Source organism: Oryctolagus cuniculus, chromosome 5 (genome assembly GCF_964237555.1).
Source record: "Oryctolagus cuniculus chromosome 5, mOryCun1.1, whole genome shotgun sequence".
Taxonomy (NCBI): domain Eukaryota; kingdom Metazoa; phylum Chordata; class Mammalia; order Lagomorpha; family Leporidae; genus Oryctolagus; species Oryctolagus cuniculus.
The window spans coordinates 70,980,139-70,993,446 of NC_091436.1; the positions used below are offsets into that span (position 1 = coordinate 70,980,139).

Sequence of the window (13,308 nt, forward strand, 5' to 3'; positions counted from 1 at the left end):
TGACCACATTAAGAAGGCCTCATAACATCATAAACTTAAATGTAGAAATTGAAAGTGGTTTCTCTTATGCTTACTCTAGATGGGCTTGTTCAACTTCCGACCATCAGTACGCCCTGTTCCTCTGGAGGTCCACATCCAAGGCTTCCCTGGGCAGCATTACTGTCCTCGCATGGCTAGTATGAATAAGCCTGCATTTCAAGGTAAGCTTCAGACTTGGAATGAAATAGTATCTGTCTTTTATGGTAGAAATCAAATTCATTCTAAATGATTGCAGTTTCTTTGAAAGATTGATCTAGGTACATTTGACAAATATCTAAAGCTCTTTACCTCAACTGTTAAGAAACATAAATATTAAATTACCTATTAGAAATTAAAGATTTCATGGATGATAATGTCTTTTTAATGAAAGAAAAATAATTGACTCCTTCTTAGTATTAACCTAAGTATTAAGGTGTTTTCTTATGGTAGTTGTAGTTTGATCAAATGATAAATTGTCTCTCCAAGTTTAAAAAAAGTCACATAATCTTAATTTTAGCAGAAACCATAAAATGTAGAAATTTCAGTAAACAAATTGCACAGTGTTTCTGCTTTTGTGTATTGTTTGCTTTTCCTTTTCTAATACATTTGGCAAACAAGAAAGATTTGAGAATAACACTCCTATTTTATTGAAATGTGTTTTATTTAGGCTACATAAGGAATATTTATTATATCAATTAAAAATCACCTCCAAAATAAATCTTCTAAAGTGAACTGCTGTTGATTGTGAGGTGACAGTTGTGAGGTGACTTTTTAGCTGCTGTAATTAGCCATATGACAGAAGCAAAGTATTGATTGTGAACCAGAGACCAATCTTGGCAGTTCAGATTATTTACACCTCCACAGAAGCATTGTACAAAATCACTAATGAACAATAAATCTCTCCCAGGCTGTTCAGCCACACCTGTTCTTGCAGCAGCAAAAATCCATTAAGCGTTGAGTTTTAAAAAGAGAGAGAAATCCATTCATGATTATGTGTACAGATGATAGCAATATTGTACTAATATGTGTATTTTACACATTTTATCTCTAATATGATTTATCAAAACTTTATCATTTATACTGTGTGTTTTGATAAATGATGAAAGTTAAGAAATGTATTTTTATATTTTTTTTGAAATTGCTTATCTATTTAAAGAATGACTGATTACATACTATTGATGGCAGTGAAGCATTTTGTGTTATGTAAATCAATGGTAAATAACTGAAATACTTGCACTTCTTTAGATATGGTATAAGCTATCCTTTTAAAGCATTTATTATACCTAGAGTGATTACTATATTTCTTTGGGCTTAGAAATATGATTTTGTGATAGCTTTATTTTTCACTGTTAGGATATAAATATAGTCAAGGTCATGTCAACATTTCTATTATAAACCTTGTTTCTTAGCCAATAAAAATAAATTCTGTAGCTCACAGTTCAAACAAGAAATTACAAGGAGGTTGGACTTTTATATAAAATTTTTAAATATCTCTGACTGTTTTTAAGAGTTATGTAGATGTAAATTCTAGTTGTGCCATATTTTTAGCATTTTAGAGCCTATGGATAGCAAAGAAACCTAATTTCCAGTTAGGTCAAGTGATTTATTTGGTTGTTTTAAGTAATTTTTGTTTAATGCTTTGATCTATGAAAGTCCTTAAGTCTTGTTACTCAGGTTTTGAACTACACATCTCACCTCTTGTTTCTTGACTACACCTGAGCATAGTACCCTCTTCAGCTAACTTCCTTGTCTAATCTTCCAACTTAAAACCTTACATGTATATTTGAGAAAAATAGAAGAATAATATTCTAATTTATCTCTTACCTGTTTTGGGGGACAAACTATCCTAATTTTTCCATCTACTGGCAACAGAGAGGAAAATTCAATGATTTTTTTTTTTTACTACCTTTGGCATTTTTCATCACCCTATAGGACTTGACTCTCTCTCCAGTACCCAGGACCAGTGAACTCAGTAATATCTCTCCTTAGGCAAGCAGAAGTGTCTCAGAAACACAATTTAGTAACACAAAAAACGGGCTGGCACTGTGGCATAGTGGGTGAAGCCATTGCCTGCACTGCCGGCATCCCAGATGGGCACCATTTCAAGATCCAGATGCTCCATTTCTGATCCAGCTCTCTACTATGGCCTGGGAAAGCAGTGGAAGATGGTCTGGTCCTTGAGCCACTGCACCTGCGTGGGAGAATGGAAGCAGCTCTTGGCTCCTGGCTTTGGATCGGCCTAGCTTCAGTCACTGTGTCTATTTGGGGAGCGAACCAGCGGATGGAAGATATCTCTCTTCTCTTTCTCTTCTTGCCCTCTGTGCCTCTGCCTCTCCCTCTGTGTAACTCTGCCTTTCAAATAAATAAATCTTTTTTAAAAATGGAATTATATCTACAAATCACATTGAATCTGTTAAAAACTAATTAAAATTAGAATTAAAAAAGTAATACAAAAGTAAACCTACAATTTAGTGTCTGTGGGGGCCTCTTAAGGGAGTGTCTCAACCTTTAAGTTTCTCCTTCCTCGACAGTTCAACAAAGAACTTGGAGCCAGAGCAATTAAATCTAGGTAGAACCTTAGTAGGGCCAGCAACCTCTCCTTTCCTGTCATCTGTCCAGTTCATTGTCAGATCTGTGACATACCTGGAATAATTCTACATTTCATCACCAAATTAAGAATCTTCTGAATCAGATATAACATTTACTTTTAATTTATACATTTAAACTCATATTCTAATGTTAAGTGACTTAACATTTCATTTTCCATAACTTTTCAACAGCAATTCGAAGCCATTCTCCAGCCAAACCAGTTTTGATATTTGTCTCATCAAGACGTCAAACTCGTCTTACTGCCTTGGAATTGATAGCCTTTCTGGCTACTGAAGAGGATCCAAAGCAGTGGTTGAATATGGATGAAAGAGAGGTAAGCAATACATTTTACCTTCTATTTCTTATACACATCAGATAAGTTTGTATTGTATTGTAACAAATTAAATATTTAATTATGCTTAATTTTATTCTATAATGAAAGTATGAAATAGCATAGAAATTTAGAAAAAGTAGTAAAGGAAAGAAGAGTTGTATAATACTGCTATTTTCACACAACTGGTATATTTCTTGCAATATTTTTTCAGTAAGTATTTATTTATATGTCTATATTTTTATTTCCTTTTTTCAAAAGATTTATTTATTTATTTGAAAGAGTTACAAAGAGAGGTAGAGAGAGGGGTCTTCCATCCGCTAGTTCACTCCCCAGATGTCTACAATGGGCAGAGCTGAGCTGGTCCAAAGCCAGGAGCCAGGAGCTTCCTCCAGGTCTCTCACACAGGTGCAGCAGGGGCACAAGGACTTGGGCTGTCCTCCACTGCTTTCCCAGGCCGTAGCAGAGAGCTGGATCAGAAGCGGAGCAGCTGGGACTTGAACCAGTGCCCATATGGGATGCCAGCACTGCAGGATAGGGCTTTATACCACAGCGCTGGCCTGATTTTTTTTTTTTTTACAAAATTACCTATATATAATTGAGCATGTACTAAATTTTCATAATCTTTGAGTGTCCCCTGTCCTCTTGGAACTTACAGTCAAGTTTGCAAAAGCAGCTTTTATAAAACTATGCAATATGGGCCAGCATTGCAGCATATTGGGTTAAGCCACAACCTGCTATGCTGGCATCCGATATGGGTGCCAGTTCAAGTCACGACTGCTCCGCTTCCAATCCAGCTCCCTGCTAATGTACCTGGGAAAGCAGCAGAAGACCACCCAACTTGGGTCCCTGCACCCATGTGGGAGACCTGGAGGAAGTTCCTGGCTCCTTGCTTTGGCCTGGCCCCTCCCCAACCATTGCAGCCATTTGGTGAGTCAAAACAACGATGGAAGATCTTTCTGTCTCTCCCTCTCTCTTTATTTTATTGAACTCTGTTCAAACAAATAAATAAATCTCGAAAAAAGCCCTATACAATAGAATAATATTTTTAATTTAGAAAACACTAAGTATATACAAATTACAAATCTATTGTTATGATTTCATAAAATAGTAACTACCATTAAAATTCTAAATAATAAGTTCCTGGATTTGATATCATCTCTGGCACTTGACTCCCTCTATCTACTAAATATGAGCCCTGGGAATCAGTAATGATAGTTTAAGTGATTGGTTCCTGGCACCCATGTGGAAAACTTGGTTTGAGTTCTCAGTTTCCTGCATCAGCCTAGCCCAGCCCAACCATTTTGGGAGTTTGGAGTGAACCATCAAATGGGAGCTCTTTCTGTCCCTGTTTATCTCTATTTCTCAAATAAATAAATACCTTTTAAAAATTTTTTTAAATTTTTCTAGTTATGACTAGGCAGTTATAAAGCTTTTCCGTAAAAGTTGTTCACATAACTAAGTACTCACACATCTTTATTATTATAGGTTTTTCTTTATTCACAATTACTTCCTCAGTATAGAGTTCAATGAGTGACGTTAATGGATCAAATAATGCCAACACTTTACTGCTTTCATACACAGTGCTAATTACTTTCCAAAAGCATCCTGCTAATTTTTAATCTCTGTTGATGTGCAAATTACCAGCATATGAAAGTAACAGCTTTTCTGCATTCTCATTTGTTATAATTTAGTAATATATTATAGATGTTACCTTATTGTTTTAATATATGCCTTAATTTGTTTATGGTTGAACATTCTTTTCATGCATTTGGTAGCACGTTGTCCTTTTTATTCTTTGTTGTTCGGAATTTCCTTTGATCTGTTATCTATTTAGTATAGCATTTATCTTATATATTGTGTAAGCAACTTACCAAATTAAAAAAAAAAACACATATATAAAATTAAATGTTACCACTTTTTCTCCATGTGCATTACCATGCTTATATACATATTAGTCATTCACCTGCTATATTAGCTAATTTGGCTAGTTCACTACTTGCCTTTTTATCATAATATGTTTTTATAAATAGAAGGTTTTACATGTTAAGTAACAGTCTGTTAAAATGATCCTTTCTGTTTCTTTCTACTGCTTCTAAATGTAAATATTCTTACTTGTCTCTATGGATTTAATAAGTATTTTCCTTTTTTTAATATGTTTCCAGTTTTCCTTCTTATACTTTTCTAGTTTTTAATATTTTCCTAGATGGTGCAGTAATTGAATCAGTAACATAATTGATGTATTGTCATGTCTGTCCTTGGCTTCCTCCATGTCTATCATTGATGAGCTTACACAGCCTGGAGCACTGCTGTTTGGCATCAGTAAAAAACACAATGCACCAAATGAACTAGTATCCAGCCTTAACAGTTGGCTCACTTCTCCCCCTCCATTTTTTTTTTTAATTTTTTTTTATTTGACAGGCAGAGTTAGACAGAGAGAGAGAGAGAAAGACAGAGAGAAAGGTCTTCTTTCCATTGGTTCACCCCCAAATGGCCACTACGGCCGGCACACCGCGCCGATCCAAAGCTGGAAGCCAGGTGCTTCCTCCTGGTCTCCCATGCGGGTGCAGGTGCCCAAGCACTTAGGCCATCCTCCACTGTCTTCCTGGGCCACAGAAGAGAGCTGGACAGGAAGAGGAGCAACCAAGACTAGAACCCAGCGCCCATATGGGATGCTGGTGCCACAGACGGAGGATTAACCAAGTAAGCCACAGCGCCAGCCACCTCCCCCTCCATTTCTGATAGCTCACTTAGGGTTGGTACTACTACATATTTGCCTCAGTATGTTATCTTTAACAGATACTTCAGAATCTTCCTTTTTTTATTTTTATTTTTATTTTTTTTTATTTTTTGACAGGCAGAGTGGACACTGAGAGAGAGAGACAGAGAGAAAGGTCTTCCTTTGCCATTGGTTCACCCTCCAATGGCCGCCGCAACCGGCGCACCACGCTGATCCGATGGCAGGAGCCAGGTGCTTCTCCTGGTCTCCCATGGGGTGCAGGGCCCAAGTACTTGGGCCATCCTCCACTGCACTCCCTGGCCACAGCAGAGAGCTGGCCCGGAAGAGGGGCAACCGGGACAGAATCCGGCGCCCCAACTGGGACTAGAACCCGGTTTGCTGGCGCCGCAAGGCGGAGGATTAGCCTAGTGAGCCTCGGCGCCAGCCTTCAGAATCTTCTTACTTAGTTTCCCAGATGAATTTGTTATCCTGCAGATCCCAAAACAAACATACAGGATACCAAATGAGGACCTGAATACAGTGAAAGCTAACACTTTATATTTAAAATGTCATCATTACTTCTTATTTATATGCAGATACCAAATACTTATTCAAGATAATAATTAAAGGTCAAAATAATCTTGTCAAAGGATTTGTTTTTAAATATTTATTTATTTGCAAGGCACAGTTACGGAGAGAGAGAGAGGGAGAGAAAAGTTTCATTTGCTGGTTCACTGCCCACATGGCTGCAACAGCCAGGGCTGGGCAAGGCCAAAGTCAGAAACCAGGAGCTTTTTCTGGTCTCCCATGTAGGTGGCAGGGGCCCAGACACTTGGTCCATCTTCCAGTGCTTTCCCAGGCACATCAGCAGGGAGCTGAAGTGTAAGTGGATCAGCCAGGTCACAAACCTGTGCATATATGGGATGCCAGCACTGCAGCCCATTTAACCCACTGTGCCACAGTGCTTACCTCAAAAGATTTTTTTTGTCCTATGTAGTTTAATAGATAATACCTAAATGAGTCATCCTGTTGCATCTAAAACAGTATCATAACTTAAAAGGCAAATGCTGAAAAACAGATATGCAGAATATTGATGATTTGGTTTATGAGCAGTGCCTATCCAGGCTTAATTTTATTTCTCTTGGATTTTATACCTAACAGTAACCCAAATGGAAACTTTCTTTGAAGTCAGGGTACAAAGTGCATACCTACTGAGCACATTTTGGGTGTTTGCTCAAAGTATATAGGCACTGTGCATTTAGCACATATGTGACTCACATTAACTTCAAATATGAACCTCATGTGCTCTTCCCAGCTATAATATACTTCTATTACTTTAAAATTTTTTAATGTGTGATACTAAAGGAACTGGTTATATAGTTCAACCATTGTGTGAAATTATTTCTGTTTTGTATTTATTAAATTAGCAGAGAAATTTGTCAGCACACCTAAGTGGAAACCATTAAATTCACTTCCATGGTTTCTGCAATCATTGTAGATTTTTGCTGCTAAAAAAAGACAGAAGTTATGTTATTTTAAGATATTTTGTTTCACTAACCTCATCTCAAGAATAAAGCAACCCAGGCTTTGTTTTATGACTGTTCCTTAGTAATCACCTTCAAAGTCAAACTTTCAGAGGGTATGCAACTTACTACTTCATCAATTCAGACTGATTATACCTAAACCTGCTTAAAAGTAGAATTTCAGTTGTTAACCTCTAGATAATTAACTTAAAATAGGAAGACTTTTGGACATTTTAATCTTTGTATGGTTTATTTTCTGTAATATTCTTGGCTGAAAACTTAGTGGCTATTCCTGTTGCCCATGCTTGCACACCATTCGATGTATATTCTGTGAAAGAACACAGGTTACTGGTTGCCTCTTGTAGACAACATACTGTATTTGAAGGAGGCCAGGGAAGCACCGCAGCCATTACCCTGGCAGCCGTGGAGCAGTTGTCTCTGGCATAGGGCAGCATCCAAATCATTCTTCAGTTTATTGACCTTAAACAGTTGAAACTGCTTTTGGTATTGGAACAAGTTGAGGGCAGAAAGGAAGAAAACTAGGGGAAATCAGAAGAGGATGAAGAGAAACTATAGCTAAGATGCAATAGTGCTCTATTTTATTTCTTAGCAATGCTAAAAAGAGTTATCCATCTAATCAATCCAGTATAATCACCAAGTAAAGTATTATAAAACAGAAGGTCACTTTCAAATGTATCAGTGATATAAAATCAAACTGTATCATTTAACCTCAAAGCTACTTTAGAAAGAATTTTATTTTTATTTAAGGTAAACAAATTTCATGTATTTCATTTATACAGGTTTAGCAGCATACCTCCCCTCCTACCCTCCCTCCTGCCCATGCTCCCATACTTCCTCCTCCTTACTCTCTTATTTCCTCTCTTAATTTTTACAAAGATCTACTTTCAGTTTACTTTATAATGATAAGATTAGCTCTACACTAATTAAACAGTTCAAATAGTAAGAAGAAAAAAACACTGTTCCTCAACAATAGAGACAAGGGCTGTAAACAGTGATCTAATCTCAAAATGTCAATTTCATTCCTAATCATTACATTTTTGTTACTCTATTAATAGTTAACCACAGATCAGGGAAAACATAAGGTATTTGTCTTTTTGGATTGCCTTATTTCACTAAGTATAATTGTTTCTAGTCACATCTATTTTGTTGCAGAAGACAGAATTTCTTTCTTTTTATGGCTGAATAGTATTCCATAATGCATGTATACCATAATTTCTTTATCCATTCATCAGTTGATAGACATCTGGGTTGATTCTCTATCTTAGCTACTGTGAATTGACCTGCAATAAAATGGGGGTACAAATAACTCTTTAATATGCTGATTTCACTTTCCTTTGGGTAAACTCCCAGGAGTGCAATGGGTGGGTCATATGGTAGATCTATTTTCAGCTTTCTGAAGTATCTCCATACTTCCACATGGCTGTACCAGTTTACATTACCACCAACTGCAGATTAGGGGACCCTTTTCCCCCACGTTCTCTTCAGCATTTATTATTTGTTGATTTCTGTATGAGAACCATTCTAACTGGGGTGAAGTGAAACCTCAATGTGGTTTTGATTTGCATTTACCTGATGGATAGTGATCCAGAGCATTTTTTTCTAGTGCCTGTTGGCCATTTGGATTTCCTCTCTTGAAAAATGCCTGTTCAAGTCCTTTGCCCATTTCTTAACTGGATCGGTTGTTTTGTTGTTGTTGAGTTTCTTGAGCTCTTTATAGGTTTTGGATATTAATCCCTTATTGGTTACATAGTTTGCAAATATTTTCTCCCATTTTGTCAGTTGCCTCTTCTCTTTGCTGAATTTTTGCTTTGCAGTACAGAAGCTTTTCAGCTTGTTGTAACCCATTTGTCTGTTTGGCTTTGCCTGTGCTTCTGGGGTCTTCTCCAACAAGTCTTTGCCTATGGCAGTGTCTTGGAGAGTTTCCCTAATGTTCTCCTCTAGTAATCTGTAGTAATTTTACAAGTTGTGAGTATATGCTGATGTGTTTTTTAAATTATCAATTTGATAGCTACTATTTCCCCCATTAACCTCAAGCCTATGTTGGGTCTTTGTATAAGTTTCTCAAGCTTCAAGTTAAGATTGAAATGTACAAGTGCAAGTTTGTGTCACTGGCATGCAGCAGAAAAAGCACTGCATTCCCCTCTTTGGCTGCCATACTCAATTACTCAGATAATGGTGATTCTCAGATACTGGCTGTCCATAAACACTAAAGGTCCACTGTTGTTATTTTACCCCTAAGCTCATGCATGTGTGGTTCCCCCCATGCACACATACACTTAAAATAAATGTTTCCTCCTAACAGTGCAGCTCTCTACAAATAATCAAAATCTACTCATTTGTCTCCAAGAGGAGACAATTAAAAATTTCATCACAGACTGCATTCAACAGACTCCTAGATCTCTTGCTTACATCTGTTCACCGTCTTGTTCTTTCCCAGTCCTGTCTCAGTTTCCTCTAATCAGCGGACTAATTTTATCATTATCTACAGCCAGTACAAGCTGTATTCAAAAGGTGAAGATAGGGAGAGGAAAGAGAAATAAAATAAGTTGAAATATGTTGTGGTGAACATTTAACCCTAGAGGTTCAGGTACTCATGTCCCACATCAGTGGACCTCACTTTGATTTCTAGCTCTGGCTCCTAACTCCAGCTTCCTGCTAATGCAACGCCAAAGAGGCAGCAGTGATAGCTCAAGTATTTGGGTTCTTGACACTGACAGCTGTACTGAGTTCCTGACTCTTGGCTTTAGTCCCGGCTGTTGTAAACATGTGGGAACGAGCCAAATGGGAGCTAGCTTTTGCTCTCTTGTCTGTCCCCCCTACCCCCAACCATCACCAACTCCCTCTCTTTCGAATTAAAAAATTTTTTAAATACATTAGTGTGTATGACATAGTGGAGAAGCAAGGGTAGAGGCCCATAGTACTTATTTCTACAGTTAATCAGGGAGTCTGAAAGATATTTATATTTATTTACTCTATCTTCTATCACCTGGATACTTTCTCTTCAGCCAACCACGAAGGTATTCAAAATGCTTTATTCAATGGGGTTACCAAAACCCAGATTCCTGAGAAATTGGAACTTGGATTTTTACATGTGATGAATATGTAAGGTTGTAAAAATCTTTACTTTTTCAAATGGATACAGTAGCATGAGAATTTTTCTAGGACCTATCAGTGATTTTTCTCTTACCTGTTGTATAGGAGCAGTCCAGTTTCTTCATCAGGAAAGGTGAACCAGCCTGTAGTATAGACACATTTTGTTCTCCCAGTAGCATGAGAGTCTCACATGGTTATGTAACTATTTCAGCTTCCAAAGAAATTGTTCATCTTTTGAGTGTTGTACCCCTAAACTAGGGAAGCTAGAGTTAGAGGAAAGAGAAGCAGAAACTCCACAGGTGATTTTATTAGCTCTGATTTCAAAAGGTATCAACCAACCTTGACTGCCTAGTTCTGACACTGGAAGAAATAGTATCGTTGGTAATTGCTAGTTGAAAGCATGCCCCTCATCCTATGGGACAGCACCTCAAACTTTCCCAGGTATTGTCTCTCAGTTGGCACAGTTGTGTCATTAGTGTATGAAGCCAGCTTTTCCTGGTGATGAGGAACATAAGAAGACCAGTGCACCCCAGACATCACTCCATTGTCTTGCATTGTCCTCTGTAAAGTGAGTTCCTCAGTCATGTTGGTATATAAAGCAGTCAGTGGAAGAACCATGATGGTGAGGGAAAAAGAATCAAAATTCAAATTAAGTGTCTTTTCTTGTGGAGATGAATAGATGTCCCTAGTTCAAATTAAGTGTCTTTTCTTGTGGAGATGAATAGATGTCCCTTCAGTGATAGAAAACATCCAATTTTATCTTTTCACCACCAAATAACACTCTGGTTCCACAAATAAAATACTTTGTAATAGGCCCAAGGTTTATGCTGGTGGCATATTAGGCACTGAGCAATGCTTCTAACTGGATCTGTCGGAGGAAAAGGCAGCTTATGTTTGGCTCATGCATAATTTTCATATCTTTCACCACAGTCACTTAGTACATGAATCCACTGTGTAAAACACTGAGAAGGAAGCTGTCTGGTTCCTTACAGCTGCTCCCTTTGCCCACTTGACCATTAACAGCATTTTTCACAGTGCTGTTTACCTTTTGGTAGGCATCCTCATGGGATACAGCTAGTCTTATTCTGGACTATTCTAAGAGTTCATCCACATGAAATTTCTTCTTTTATTCCCATCTGTGCTTCAATGGTACTCTTGCCAAGCTCCTTAGCATCTGGCTAATTCAGTAACTGTGGGGCAAAATATGGGTCACCAAATTGTATCATCTCTACTTCACCGTTAAAGTTAAAGAGTTTGATCAACAGCTTTATTCCAAGTTCACTTGGTATCACATAGTCACACATTCAGTCTTTCTTTCCCCTTCCCCAAATATCCACAAAAATAGCTATCTTTGACCTCAGATCTAAACACAGCCTTTACCAGGTCTTGTGTCTGTTCATTTAACATAGATTTAACTCATCTAAACTTACCAAGCAATGTATTAGCTAACATTACAGTTCTCCAAGAACCTATGTGAAGACAGAAATTTTAAAATGTAGGTACATGTTTTGTGTAAATATAGTTAACCAAATAATAGCAAATTGTGATAATTAAGATGCAAGAAATCAGTAAGTGATGAAATAGAGTAAGAAAATGGAAGAGAGGGGCCAGCGCCGTGGGTCACTTGGTTAATCCTCCGCCTGTGGCGTCAGCATCCCATATGGCGCTGGGTTCTAGTCCCGGTTGCTCCTCTTCCAGTCCAGCTCTCTGCTGTGGCCCGGGAGTGCAGTGGAGGATGGCCCAAGTGCTTGAGCCCCTGCACCCGCATGGGAGACCAGAAGGAAGCACCTGGCTTCTGGCTTCAGATCGGCATAGCTCCGGCCATAGTGGCCATTTAGGGAGTGAACCAACAGAAGGAAGACATTTCTCTCCGTCTCTCTCACTGTCTATAATTCTACCTGTCAAATAAATAAAAATAAAAAAAGAAAGAAAATGGAAAAGTACTTCAAATCTCATCATGAGGGAAGACTTCTCTAAGGAGATGACATTAAAAGTGAGAACCAAAGAAGGAGATTGAACTAGCTATACCAAGAAAGGAGATAATAGCATTTCAGCCACAGGAAACAGTATGTTAAAGGAACTGAAAGTTGAACTTCACTCTAATGGAATAAGCAAGGAGTAGAGGAGAGTGGCACAATTGAGAGGTAAACAGAAGCCGCCTTGTACAAGGCCCTGTAACCATGGTTAAGGATTTTTAATTTTCTTCTAAGTACTATGGGGAAAATAGTCATTTATTCCTTTATTCAGAGACTTTTATTGAGTTCCTTTCTGTGTATTAATGTTTTTGCCCTTATGGAATTAACATCTTGATACCATTGACAGATAACAAGTAAATAAGTCAAGTTGTGTTGATCCTATGAAAAACAAGTAAACAGGGTGAAAGGTATCAGGAGTGCCAAGGGCAGTAGTGCATGGTTGTACATTGGTAGAAGTAGAGAGGTAAGATAACCACTGAACAGAGAACTGAAGGATGCAAGCCAGACATCTGGGGGAAGTGTGTTGCAGGGCATTAAAACTTGGAGAGTTGGCAAATTACACATCCCGATTTACATTTCAAGATCAGTTTTGCTTCTTAGTGGAACGTGAATTATAGTGGACATAAATTTGCAGTAAATGATGGCAGTGGCCTCTGAGCCACATCACTTGGAGGCAGGAGGAATGGATAGATGAATTTAGGACTAGAAACAAGAAGACTGATGAGGAACAGAGTTTGAGAAAAAGGAATTAAGAATGACTCCCCACTTTATAATGATGCCTTCTGTTTCAAATTCTTTAAAACCTGATGTTAGAAGTCAATATCCATCTATATGCATACTTCAAGATTCTTAGGAAATTGAATTGAAGCTTGTATATTTTGGTGCAAAAAATGTATAAAATCCATGCTTCATTTTCATAAGACACACATTTCTATAACTTTTTGAAGACCCCTCATGTGTATGATTTCAAAAATTTTGTGCACCAAAATAAACATCTTTCAATTCTGTTTTCACACACTTTTGGAAGGACTCTTCTCT

At 37.8% G+C, this 13,308-nt stretch overlaps 1 protein-coding gene across 1 annotated transcript in view; it reads left to right on the forward strand.

Annotated features, from left to right (window-relative positions):
- Nucleotides 1-13,308, forward strand: part of ASCC3 (activating signal cointegrator 1 complex subunit 3) — a 366,541-nt gene that overhangs the window by 234,747 nt on the left and 118,486 nt on the right. Inside the window, exons 29-30 of the mRNA XM_002714874.5 lie at nucleotides 80-200; nucleotides 2,799-2,941. Coding sequence (XP_002714920.2) covers nucleotides 80-200; nucleotides 2,799-2,941 — 264 coding nt within the window. The remainder of the gene's footprint in view (nucleotides 1-79; nucleotides 201-2,798; nucleotides 2,942-13,308) is intronic.